Below are 12,438 nucleotides of genomic sequence, written 5' to 3'. Positions count from 1 at the left end.
ACTGGTCCTTGCGGACAAAATATAGGAGCCTATACCTCCCTATACAGTATCTAGTTTGTTTTTAGTTCACATGTTGCCTTAGAAGTTGCCTGTATTTTAAGTGCTTGTTTTATTTGAAATTTAGTGGGGTAAAAGCTAAAAAAATAATATATTTTTAATGTAACGGACATTGAATGGAGTCCTTTCCAGAGCAAGAAGGATCTGTCAGTAAGCTGATAATGTAAATGTTTCCCCACTAAAACATGTAATGTACTCTAAAAAGAATGTATTTGTCCTTGTTTTCCTAACAACAGTGCATTTGATAATTACTTTTGGGCCAATCAGGGGATCTGAAGAAAGATATTTTTCAGTGGGAAAAAAAACGTAATTGTATTCAATTTAACTGTGTTAGTTTGATTGTGAGCAGACGTCCTCAACAGAGTGACTCATGTCTCGCTCACCTGGGTGTGTCACTCTGCAGCTCAGTCAGACAGAAACAATCAGTATGAGAAAAGAAGACGCCAATATGAAGTCTGTCCATTACAGTCTGACCATTCTAAAGAAGAGTCTGTGTGCCTGCAGTTTTACCTGCTTTGCAGCCTGAATAAAACAATGTCCTCTTTCTCTTCTGTCTCTCTCCTCCCTCAGTGGAAGCAGCGGGGGTAGTAGCAGCAGGGAGAACAGCGGCAGCAGCGGTATTGGCATTCCCATCGCCGTGCCTACACCCTCCATCCCCAACTCTGGACCAGGTGAGCTATGAAGGCTGCACATCATGCTGTGACAGTTCCCACAGGCCAGTCTGCCAGTCTCCTAACTGGTATTTAATGAGGGCAGGGATGTTCTCAACTAGCTTCAGGCATTTATAAAAGCCTCCAATAAACTCTGCCCCACCCCGCCTCACAGTGCTGCTAACCACTCTGCTCCAAACACTGGTTAAAATACACTTTTAAATACTCTTTATTGTTGAATTATTATCCCTTACAGTAGTTTCTTCTGAATAAAGAGAAAAAAAGAAGAAACAAGTACATTATTAGTATTGCTAATGTAACTGCCACAATTAAAATTTAAAAGTATAAATACATAATAAAATTATAAAAAACTGTATATCAAATGAAGTAGCAAAATAAATAATAATGAAAATGATAAATAAATAGACTAAATGGATGAATACATGTGATTTTTTAGTTTAATTATTTTTATTTTTAATGAAAGAACACTATAGAGTATAAAAGAATAACAAATATCTGCTATTAATTTAGTTTTTGCATTTGACATTCTTGTGTGTTTGACCTGTGTGAAATGAGATAACACTCTTTAAACATTGTCAGGCTGTAATGTTTGCACAACGTGCATACCTGTGAGAGAGATTACTTTCCGTGCTTACGTTAAAGAGTAGACAGTAACTGCGACATAACACGACATGCTACTACATGCATTCAAGTCAACAGTGCACATCTGTGTCTATTTTCATAAAATACCCTATTTTAAGGTATTAGTTCAAAATATGTGCCCTTTTTTTTAAAACATGACATACATGAATAATAGGCGTTTCTTGACACGGTGCGTATGTAATGTGTAGTGAGACTACGCTACACAGAGCCAATGTTTACCAGACAGGGATTATGCAGACCCATTGTGTTCTAAGCACAGCTGATTCTCTATCCGGCTGTGTAAATAGGCCACGCTGCTTTGGGCCTGCTGCCTCACCACGCACAAGCTGCACATAGTACTGCGTTACACCAGACACACGCCTTACTGTGTTCAACTTTTTCAGAAGATCTGAGCTGAACAAGAAATATTGTAGGTTTCTGAAGCAGCTTGTGCACCTCAGCGCCAGGATCAGGCCAGCAGCACAGGACTAACCACGGCTCTCCCTGCAAGCTGGTCGCCATGGAAACACTCAATTCATACCACAAAGAAGTGTGTCCAAGTGTGTGCGGCGCCCTGACAAAGTCGAGGTGCCCCTGACGTGATGTTATGCAACAGCGTAGAGGTGCAGCTTCTGCCTCTGCCTTAAATGGTTACTAATGTAAACACTCCTTTCAGTCCCGCCCATGTGGGCTCCTCCGGGAGCCCCTCCACCCCCCCCTCCTCCACCTCCTCCTATGGCCGGGCCCTGCCCCCCAGCAGCACCGCCACCACCACCACCACCACCACCTATAGGTGAGAATCCTCGACCTCTGAGGCTGCTCCTGTCGCCACTGCTGTCCGGACGGATAATCGGCATCTCTACTGGGATCTTCTTCTGGTGGAGATGCACAAATAAGGGTGTTGACTGGGTCTGACTGTTTGTACACACTGCAAGCAAGAGGTTCTCATTATTTCTGTGCAATCATGTCGTCATACCAGGGCTGCGTATTGTGCAAAACAATTGGTCTGAATGAAAACAGACTTAAAAATGTAAAAATGCTTCAAGCTGTTCTCCAAACTCAATTTGAGATCTTCATTTTTATTTGAATTTAAAGCTTTGGACATGGTTTGAACAAAGACAGTTTCGTAAAATCTTCATTTTAAGCATAATATGGTCAAGTTTAGGAATATGCTTTAATTTGAAAGTAGTCCTTGTAAAATGCAAAAGGTCTTAGTATCCTGAATTTCTTCCCATAATTGCCACTTTCTAGGCAGAACTGTTGCTAATTAGGCGAAAAAACATTCTCATCTGATGGCTCTTGACAGCCGGTGGCCTTTCCATTCAATAAACAGGACTGCTGAAAGCTTACAGTCCGTGCTGATCCTCTTGGTGCAGTGTGAACAGACTGTATATGTGCTTTTTTTAAAGAGACACAACAGACATACTCTGTGAGAGTGTCTGGCTTTTTTATTTTCTCTCCAGTTCAGGAACATTTTTCTCAATCTTTGGTGGTGGTGCTTCCTTATCCTTCACTGATCAAATATAATTGGCTAATAAAGAAGTCTCATATCACCTAAGGTCTGGCAAACATTAATAACTGCTTGCAGGATCTCTGTAATTGTCAATTTACATTTTACCTCAAGCTGCTGTCTATCTAGAAAGGCCAACCACATTGACGCAGTAAATGATGACTTTTAAAACCTGAATTCAAGAATGAAAGTCCCTCTCAAGTCTAAAATGTCTGACATTGACTACAGTGACTTTTGTCTGTGCAAATTTTGTTATTACTAGAGGTGTTTTCACATCCCTTTCCTGAGGGAGGAGATTTCTCAGCACAGATTTGAAATTCAAACATATCCCGGGCAGCTTTAGTTTGTACGTCACTAATCCATAAACCAATCACTATCTAATATGTGAAACCCTCTTCGAAGGGGCAACAACTTGGACACAACACCGGCAAAGAAACCTGAAGCCTCCAGCTCAGAGCGGACTGTCAGTACGGGGAGAAAACCCACTGCCATCACAGCTGTCAGCCACTGACAGTTACAGACTAACGAGCTAACAAACAACAGAAACTACTAATAGATGCTAACCACACTCCCCATTCTGATGCATCTGCTAGTCGACCATTTTAGTGACAACAGGCTCCTCATCTGAGTCTGGGTGTGACTGATGTGACTTAGTTTCAGTTGGCTAATGTTAGCTCCATGGGCTCCATCTCCACCGCTTCCTGTCTGAAGCCGGCTCAAACATGTCAACCCATGGCTGATTCTCCCCGATGTGTTTAACCGTCCTGATGGGTGGATTGCACCCCACTCTTTCACCTCGGATCTGCTCATCAACCTCAGGTAGAAGCTAGAATGAAGTGTCTAAACCTAGCACGAGCAGCATTGGGCATGGCGAGGCCAGATGCAGAATTTCACGATGAGGGATCAGAGAAAGAGATTAGATGGGCTTCCAGTGATTTTCTTTTTTTGTTTGTTTACTTTTCGTGTGGGAAAGCCACGTTTAAAAAATATTAATCATAGCAGAGTAGCCTTTAAATACTTAATAACGTGTCCGGAGTGGGACTTTAACTTTAAGCCCTCCAAGCTGAGGCAGAATATTAGCAGTGTTTCCATACACAAATCCTTACCTTGAGGACTTTGAGACTTCTTTTGCACATGTTTTTTTCTTCTTTTTTCTTTTTTTACCATAAATGTGATTAAAGTAATTAAAGCTTTATCAGGCAAAACTGAGGCTGTGAGAGAACAACCATTTTAGTGATTCATGTGTTTCTTAGTTTCTTTACTAGCTAAGATTTTTAATGGTGCAACCTTATTTAGTAAACAACTACATTGAAATTAGCTAGTAGTTACTAAGAACTTAAGAAGTAATAGATACAAATACTAAACAGACGGCAAGCACTCAATTCTGCGACAGCCGGATGCTCAATTGATGCTACATAATATGATTTCTGGGTAATGAAGTTCCAAGCTATTCAGCTCTGCAGGCTTTCAATATTGCCTGATGAAGCTTTAATTTACATGGGTGGGGTATTGACTCTGAATCACTGAAAGATCCTGGTTTTGATTTACTGTCGGAGCGCTGCAGAGCTGCATCCACCATGTGTGTATGTTTGTACAATGGCTGTTTATGTCTGATTGACTGCACCAATCTTGTGCACGATGATCACTAGAAACGCACACATTTCAATCCTCAGAACATCAATGCACTCTTTCAGCTGTAATTACTTCTGCCGGTGGAAATATGGAGAAGTTTGTTTGCCCCTGTGTTCCTCTGAACCTTGTACTTCCTCTGGTTCCACCCATCCCTAATCTGAGAGCAGGGCCCCTCCTGAGAGACGGAGTCTTATCTAGAAATGTGAACAGGAAATACTCTCCCTCTCTCCCGCTCCAATCCTGTTTTCTCACACATATTAACATGCTGCATCGATAATCTTCAAATATTTAAGCCTATGTAATGTTGTTGTCTCTATGCTGTTGCTGTTGGTTATTCTTAGACACACATGCACTCAATCATGAACTCTCACCCTCTTTGCGATAACTCATATTCATATTACCACGAAGTTCTGTTGCTGCTCTCTTTCTCTCTGCTCAATGAATCTTTTCCCTCTCTACATTACAAAGAAGGTGCAGGATTTCTTCGGATGACCTCTTGGGACTGTGTTTAATTTGACCCCCATGAAATATCTCTGTGCAACTTTATTATCCATGTACAATCTGTGTTTTGTTTCCCTAGCTCTTCTGCTTCTTTAAATTGGTTATTGATTGTCTTTTCATCAGGTGTGGGACTCTAATCAGTATTTAAAAGCTTGCATTATCTTTTACAATCTTGATGATTCATTTTGCGGGTGCTCCCCCCCCCCCCCCCTTCCTCTTTCTGTCTCCTCTGTCTAACCCCCTTCCCTCTTTGGTCTTCCCATCTCTCCTCTCTTCCCTTTTGGGTGTTTCTAGTGGTGGCCCCTGGGCCTGGTCTTGGCCCTGCTCCAATGTCCCAGTTTGGAACCATCTCGCGGCAGATTTCGCGGCACAACCCCTCCAACTCCTCTATCTCTATGGTTTCGGCCACGGGCACCTACCGCCGGGCGCCGTCGGTCACTTCCCAGTTCTCCTTGCAGCAGCAGCAGCAACTACAGCAGCAACAGCTACAGCAGCAGCAACAGCAACAGCAACATCAACAACAACAACAACAACAACAACAGCAGCAGCAGCAACAACAGCAGCCTCATATTAATGGAGGCACTCCTGGCTATGGCCAGAACTCAAGTAAGGCCCTTCTGTCTCCAGTCCCAGCCCCCTTTATAGATCCTCAACTGTCACTTAAGCACAAAATGTCACATTTTTTTCCAAACCATGCACAGACACAAACTAAAGCAAGCTAACCTTTTGTTGCCACAGACCAATATTTCATATTTTCAAGTGAGTCACTGATGTCTGAAGGTCACGACTGCATTCTTGACAGAATTATTGACCTGACCCAAAGTCTGAGTGCAGGTGAAGGCTTTTTGTCTAACTGTGGGATGTCCTCAGTATTTGGACTTGGATTTTGCAGCAGAATCTAAGGAGGCAATTGTCTTCTGCTAACAGGCTGTATTTGAAACTGGGTACTATACCAGCAGTACGTACTGACTTGCCCAAAATGTAGCATGTAATATTCAAACAAAAGCAAAATCGGCAGTATGCAAAAAAATACCTGGATATCATAAAAGAAAATGAAAGTCTGCATCAGACCCAGGCCCCTGTGAAGTGCTGGGCTAATTTTCATAGTGGAATTACAGCTACCAGCTCCTTCACGTGACACCTTCAGGCCTAAAAAATACTTTTCCCCATTGACTTACATGGTGAAAGAGGCGTCTGTAAATCAGTGAATTCATTTTTTGTGAGTGTCACACCCAAATTGAATGACTCATGTTAATATCAATTTGATCCATTCAGTCCGATTTCATTTGGAAAGTCTAGAAGAGTCGACCATTAAATGGGTCAATCCCCATCCAAGTTAGCAGAGGCGGTGGGCGTCTCTCGTGCACCTGCTCTGTGAGCTTCACAGCGTGGAAGCAGTGCTGATCATCCGGATATTTTTAAACAGCAGTTGAACTTTTTTGACTCCAGGCACTTTATCCAATTTCCTTTCTACATCCATGGTTGGACCAGTCTACTTCGCCTACCGTGTCCCACAATGCAAAGCACTGGAACGGTCACAACAACATGTTTACTTATGCTTTCCAAAAACCGGCCTTGCCCAGTCTAGCATACTGCAAAATTAATCGATTTAAGTATGTAGACGGCTTCAAATACAAACACAGTTTTTAGCTTCATGCAAAAGTCAGAAGTTAACTTGTTAATGTATTTCTCTTTTCATTATGTGGATTCATTTCAAACTTAACTAGCTAATGTCTAAAATCTAGTCCCCATTTACGCCTGGAATGGTGATCACATGTGATCACTAACTGGAACCATTGTCTGGATTATGGCTTCTGATACAGCGGCCTTTGCATTTACAGCTGTTATGTGATTATGCCTGAATCTGTCTGTGATTTGACTACTCTGTGTTAGGTGAACTTTCGATTTTCTTTTCTTCCTAAGAATGTGGTCACACTGTATGGATAACCTTCACACCTGGCTCAGATCAGATCCCAATGCGAGCCAGACCAAATCCAGATGTGGCTCCGGTCACAATGTGCTCTGCCTGCATTTACACCTGGCATTAATGTGCTTTCTTTTTGTGCCAGGTGTAAACAGGTTTCTAGTGTCTCATCTCCATAAGACGATCATTCACAGAAGCACTGGGTCTAATTTGTTATCCCAATGTTGATCAGTTCACTAACTTGGTTGGGAAAAAAGTGAAGTTAGAATTCAATGTTCTGAGTTCTGAAGGGCTCTCAGCAGGCTTGCCTGGGATTTGGGTTGAGGTGCAAACAGCTCCTCCCCCTGGTCGTCAGCAGCCCTCACTGCTCTTTCAGAGCCATGAGAGGGAGCTGTCTGATTGACAGAAATCAAACCTAATCCGCCGTTTATCCTCTGGCCTCAGTGATCCCCAGATACCACGTTGAAATCTCATCACTCTCACAGATGTCACAGAACTTTGATCTGTGGAGACGCTGCAGCTAAAGACGGTTGAATTAATGAATCTGTTGACTATCCTTTCAATAATTGGTCACCTTAAAATGTTTCCAACAGGTTAATTAATTTGACTGAGCACTTCAACGCTGTCTCTGTTGCACATCTCTCTGTCCTGTTGTGTTTGACACGTACAAGCTCACCATTCCTGCAGTTCGTTTGTCTTCGGTCTGTGTCGGTGTTGTTTGCTTGGGATTTGGTGTGCACTCTTAACTGTCTTCTGTACATCCTTGGTGACTGATGGGCGATTTCTCTGTTGCTCCCTCTCTCTGCCTTTCTGTCTCTTCTCTGCTGGCTTTTAGTGTCTATCGCTCCTCCTCCTCCCCCAATGCCCCAGCTGACTCCACAGATACCTCTGACTGGCTTTGTGGCCAGGATGCAGGAGAGCAGTAAGTGAAGAGGCTACAGACGTACTTTCCTCCTTTTATCTGTGCCAACTACTCCCATTTCCAGAACCCCCAGCATGCATTGTGCTTGTTCATCCTCCCCCACCACTGTCTGTCCTTTGAGAACAATTAAAACCGTCTTTTTGCAGCAATGAAAAATGTATCTCATTAGAGTCCCGTCATGTTAATGTAACTTTTTTAGTAGTTGACAGATTTATTTTTCAGCCATTAAACCACATTGTTACTATTAGTAGCAACTAATGGCAGTTGAAGTTTTTTGTTTTTTTTAACATGCCGCCACCTACAGTTTTTAGTGATTCAGTATCATGCAGGAGATTTAATCACAGACTGAAGCTCTATTCATGTGCTGAATGTAGCACTGCAGGGTTGAGCTGAGGTGAATGATAATGTTTGGGGGGGGGGGGGGGTCGTTCCTTAAGGTCTCTGGAAAACCGAGCTGGGGAAGATGGGACTCTATGCTGCCCCTTGCTGGACCAAAACCTGCAATACAGTCAAATATTAGTGTTTTATTTCAGAAAGTAACTTTATATTTCTGTGGTGGATATCTCCTAATAAATAACACTTGGCAATTAAAGTGTTAGATAAAACGTTCATTAAAAACATGCCTTTTTTTAGCTTTTTGTTCCCAGTGTAGATGCCTTCACACAAACCTCTAACCTACTAAGTAGCATGACAGCATGTAATAATCATCAGATCATGCAAGTGTTCATAAATCCTACACAATTGCGATTTTTGTGGGGTCGTATGAGGCACTTATCCGTAGTCAGTGCACAGTAGATGGCGGTTGGCACGCCTGCAGTTCTGAGAGACAGACAGAAGCTAACCAATAACAAAAGGCCCACATAAAAAAAACAGTATCTGTTTAAGTGTAAAACTATATTTAAAATATATATCTTTCTCTTTCAGAGGGGTAACCGAAGCTGTTCGGCTCTCTTCGAAGCCACCAGACTCCTTTTACAAAAACAGTCATTTTACTAAACAGAACACGGGAGTTGCTGCTCTATTGCTGCCTCAATTGGTTAGTTTGTTTATTGTGTCACACAATAACACAAAGGAGGAGTCTGGTGGCTTTGAAGTAAGCGATATAATATCTTTAGTTTCCACCACTGACATCTTTTTTAGCTGCTGCCTTCATCCACAGCAGTACTAACTTAGCTTCCTGTCTGCTTCTCCAATCTGGAAGCCTGCTGGCCACCATGGCTGTAGGTAATACACTGCCTATGGATAAGGACCTCATATAACCCGCTATCAAAATCCCCAAACATACAGCACACACTCCTATTAAGTGATCCATGCAAAGTCCTAACAGTGATGCAGCCTGCTTGATGAATGTAATATTCAAATGTCTTGCATACACACTCTATTCATCACTAATTCTGCATGATTCAGCCGCCGCCCTCTCCGGCATCATGTTGACCTTTTTGAATCCAACATGGGAAAAAATAAGAAATCTCACTTTCTGTGTCTGCTCAACAGTTGCAGATACTCCTACTCCACCTCCCCCTCCGCCTCCAGACGACCTGCCCATGTTCGACGACTCTCCTCCACCTCCTCCGCCTCCTCCGGTTGATTACGAGGAGGAGGACGCTGCCGTCGTGCAGTACAGCGACCCGTACGCTGATGGAGACCCACAGTGGGCACCCAAGACCTACGTCGAGAAAGGTTTGCAGCAACAGTTTTTTTGATAAAGTCTTACATTGGATGCTAATCTAAACATAATAATAATAATAATAACTTTATTTGTATAGCACCTTTTAAAATCAGCAGTTTACACCTCCTTTCCTGTTCACAGTGGTGGCCATCTACGACTACAGCAGGGATAAAGACGACGAGTTAAGCTTCATGGAGGGGGCGATCATTTACGTCATCAAGAAGAACGACGACGGTTGGTTCGAGGGCGTCTCCAACGGCGTCACCGGACTGTTCCCGGGCAACTACGTGGAGTCCATCATGCACTACGCCGACTGAAGGGCCCTCGCAGTAACAGTAAAGTCTATTTATTCAGTCATATCATAATCCACTGAGAGACTGACCGCCGCAAAATCTTTGACTCCTGAGACGCATAGACATAACTGTATGATCCCCCTTTTTGATATGACAGAATGTTCTTTCCCTTACTGATTGCAAATAAAATGAAAAGTAATATCTATTTAGTTTATTTTGGTGTTATATGGGCGGGTGGGGGACATTTATGGAATATGTAAAAAGAAAAAAAGTTTCTAAAGAGTTGGACTGCATGAGCTCACGGCAGTTGAACTCAAAATACGATGGTGACGCAGCTGAAGGATGTACGACATCATCTTACCTGGACTAGAACCGATTATCCTTTGTGAACAAGAGTGTTAGGAACAACGCAAATATTAACGTCATGTAAACACCTTCAGTTGAAGTGTTTGTACTGCCCGTTGTATATAATGTGAGCTGCAGCCACTTTGGGTTTCTGTAATGTGAATTCAGTGAATGTGGATTATATGACAGGTATCACAAGTGGCGCCCTCCTCCAGCAGGATCATTCAGTAAAAGTAAGATGGCCTGTCAGTCAGTTACAAATTTAATTATTACTATGTATGGTATTTCAAAGACAGAACAATTACTCCTGAACATCAGCGTTAAAAGCATGCAAAATTTTAATAAGAGATATAATGTAATCTTAAGTTTATGCTTCCATTATGTTGTAAATGTATTCACCTTTTTGAAATTTTGATTACACTGTTGAAATTACTGAACTTTTTTTTAAGGCTGAAGTAAGTTTGAGGCTTTCCCGTGGTCTCACCCTCTAAATGCCAATTCGAACTTTCATCGTGGACCCTATTTTCTCATGTTTTTTGCCTAAGCGGCTAATGGGAACAATTTTTAAGTCCAGTATTGAGCGAGAGAGCTGCAGCAGACAGCCGCAAAACAAGCTACAATGCGCTCCTTTGGGGCAATTGTGCGCCGTCAATGAAAAGGACAGATGATTAAATGTGTCTGACGGCATAATGGAAAAGACCCTATAAAGAAGTACAACATTCTTCTTTACCTTTTGCTTCACCCAGTCTGTTTGTTATTGTGTCTAACCAAGTCTCCAGGACACCTAAAATCTCAAAATCGAGTATGCTCAATCAGAAAAACAGTTTGCACCTTTCAGCTAGTTTCGGGATTGAACGTTGTTTCCTCTAAACGGTGTGTAACGGGCTTTCAGGTAGGTTTTTTTGTGGAAAAAAAAAATGCGAAGGGTTCCTACAGATGCTAGAAATCCTTGAAAACACTTGAACTTGAATGTGATGTTTTCAAGGTTTGAAATGGAGCATTTGAAAGTGCTTGAAATGTAGGTTATGTAAAATGTCAAGTCTGCTTACAAACATGAATCCTGGTATTCCTTCAGGTTGCCCACGTTCTGTAGAATGTTGACACAACATGGTCTTGGCTATAATTTCATGTGATGAAGTGCCGTAATCGGATTAGTATACAAATGTTTTTTGGTGATGGAAACGCTTGAAAATGCACCTTGAAATGCTTGAAAAGTGCTTGAATTTGGATTGGAAAGAGGCGTAGGAACCCTGAATGCACCACCGCGTTCGTTTAAAATAAATCTTCTGCTACGTTTTGTTGGGGCTGAACACATCCCAGCTAAATATTCAGCCATGTCAAATTAAATAGAAAATCATGTAAAGTAACAAGGTGAACTCAAACACATCAAACTCTTCCTGACACTCCTCTCCCCAACTCTCACTCACGTTTCCATCGGTGTCACCTCAGGACTTCGGAACGAGACTTTTCCTTGAGCGAGATTTGAAGTCAGACACAATAACAGACCTAGTTTCCCTTTTTAAAATCATGAAAATGAAATGGAGTTTTACTTTTTCATGCATTTGGATTCCTTTGAAGCGAAAGAAAACCCCCCAAATTTTTAGTTTATTAAGCATTTTAAGATGTCACATCACTGTTATTAACTAATCCACATCAAATCTGTAGGATCCATTTGGTAACTGGCAATAATGGGACTATGCCTCTGGTAAGACAGCGGATAGTGTGCAGTGCTAATTAGGTTGGAATTGTCGTGCCTGACACTGCCATGTGACAATTCAGATGGAACATGGACCAATAAACAACTCTAATACCTCCTCAGCCTTCACAAAGCTCTGCGTTCAAGGACCATGTTGAGCGCTCTGAACATGAAATCCTCTGGGCTGCACAGGTGTACATATTTTAACCCCGAGTCAAATCAGCCAATCAATATCAGCCGTCACTCAGGTCTAGGAATCATCCTGGTAACATTGTATATTTACTTTTGGCCCTTGAACGAACCATCTAACACAACATAATTACTCATTTTTTAAACCATTTCAGGATATCGCAGCTTTCGCCTTGGTATTTTGCCCGTTTGCTTTAGAAATTTCCAGCTCAATTTCTTGGGTAGAAATATTGAAATCTCTGTCTGCCCTTCATTTGTACATATAATATGTTGATTGAAAAATGAATGTACAGTCTTTTATAATAAACAATTCTATGTACAACATACAGGTGTGGTCACTTTGAAGGGAATCAAAAAGGAGCGAGGCTTTGCTCTAAATAAAAAAAGCATAACTGTAGTTTTATTGAG

General features: G+C 41.9%; 1 protein-coding gene across 5 annotated transcripts in view; it reads left to right on the top strand.

Moving 5' to 3' along the window:
• abi1a (abl-interactor 1a) overlaps nucleotides 1–12,352 on the top strand; it is a 53,681-nt gene extending 41,329 nt beyond the window's left edge. Inside the window, exons 6-11 of one of the 5 annotated variants that reach the window (XM_083936183.1) lie at nucleotides 628–728; nucleotides 2,026–2,142; nucleotides 5,287–5,598; nucleotides 7,752–7,838; nucleotides 9,333–9,518; nucleotides 9,649–12,352. In XM_083936183.1, coding sequence (XP_083792309.1) covers nucleotides 628–728; nucleotides 2,026–2,142; nucleotides 5,287–5,598; nucleotides 7,752–7,838; nucleotides 9,333–9,518; nucleotides 9,649–9,824 — 979 coding nt within the window. In that variant the 3' untranslated portion in view covers nucleotides 9,825–12,352. The remainder of the gene's footprint in view (nucleotides 1–627; nucleotides 729–2,025; nucleotides 2,143–5,286; nucleotides 5,599–7,751; nucleotides 7,839–9,332; nucleotides 9,519–9,648) is intronic. The other 4 variants (XM_083936185.1, XM_083936184.1, XM_083936186.1 and 1 more) reach the window with 4 other exon arrangements.
• Nucleotides 12,353–12,438: the final 86 nt, after the last annotated feature.

The sequence above is a fragment of the Echiichthys vipera genome (genome assembly GCF_963691815.1).
Source record: "Echiichthys vipera genome assembly, chromosome: 21".
Lineage (NCBI taxonomy): Eukaryota > Metazoa > Chordata > Actinopteri > Perciformes > Trachinidae > Echiichthys > Echiichthys vipera.
Note: the sequence above shows the minus strand (reverse complement) of the source record. Positions and strands in the feature narration are given on the sequence as shown.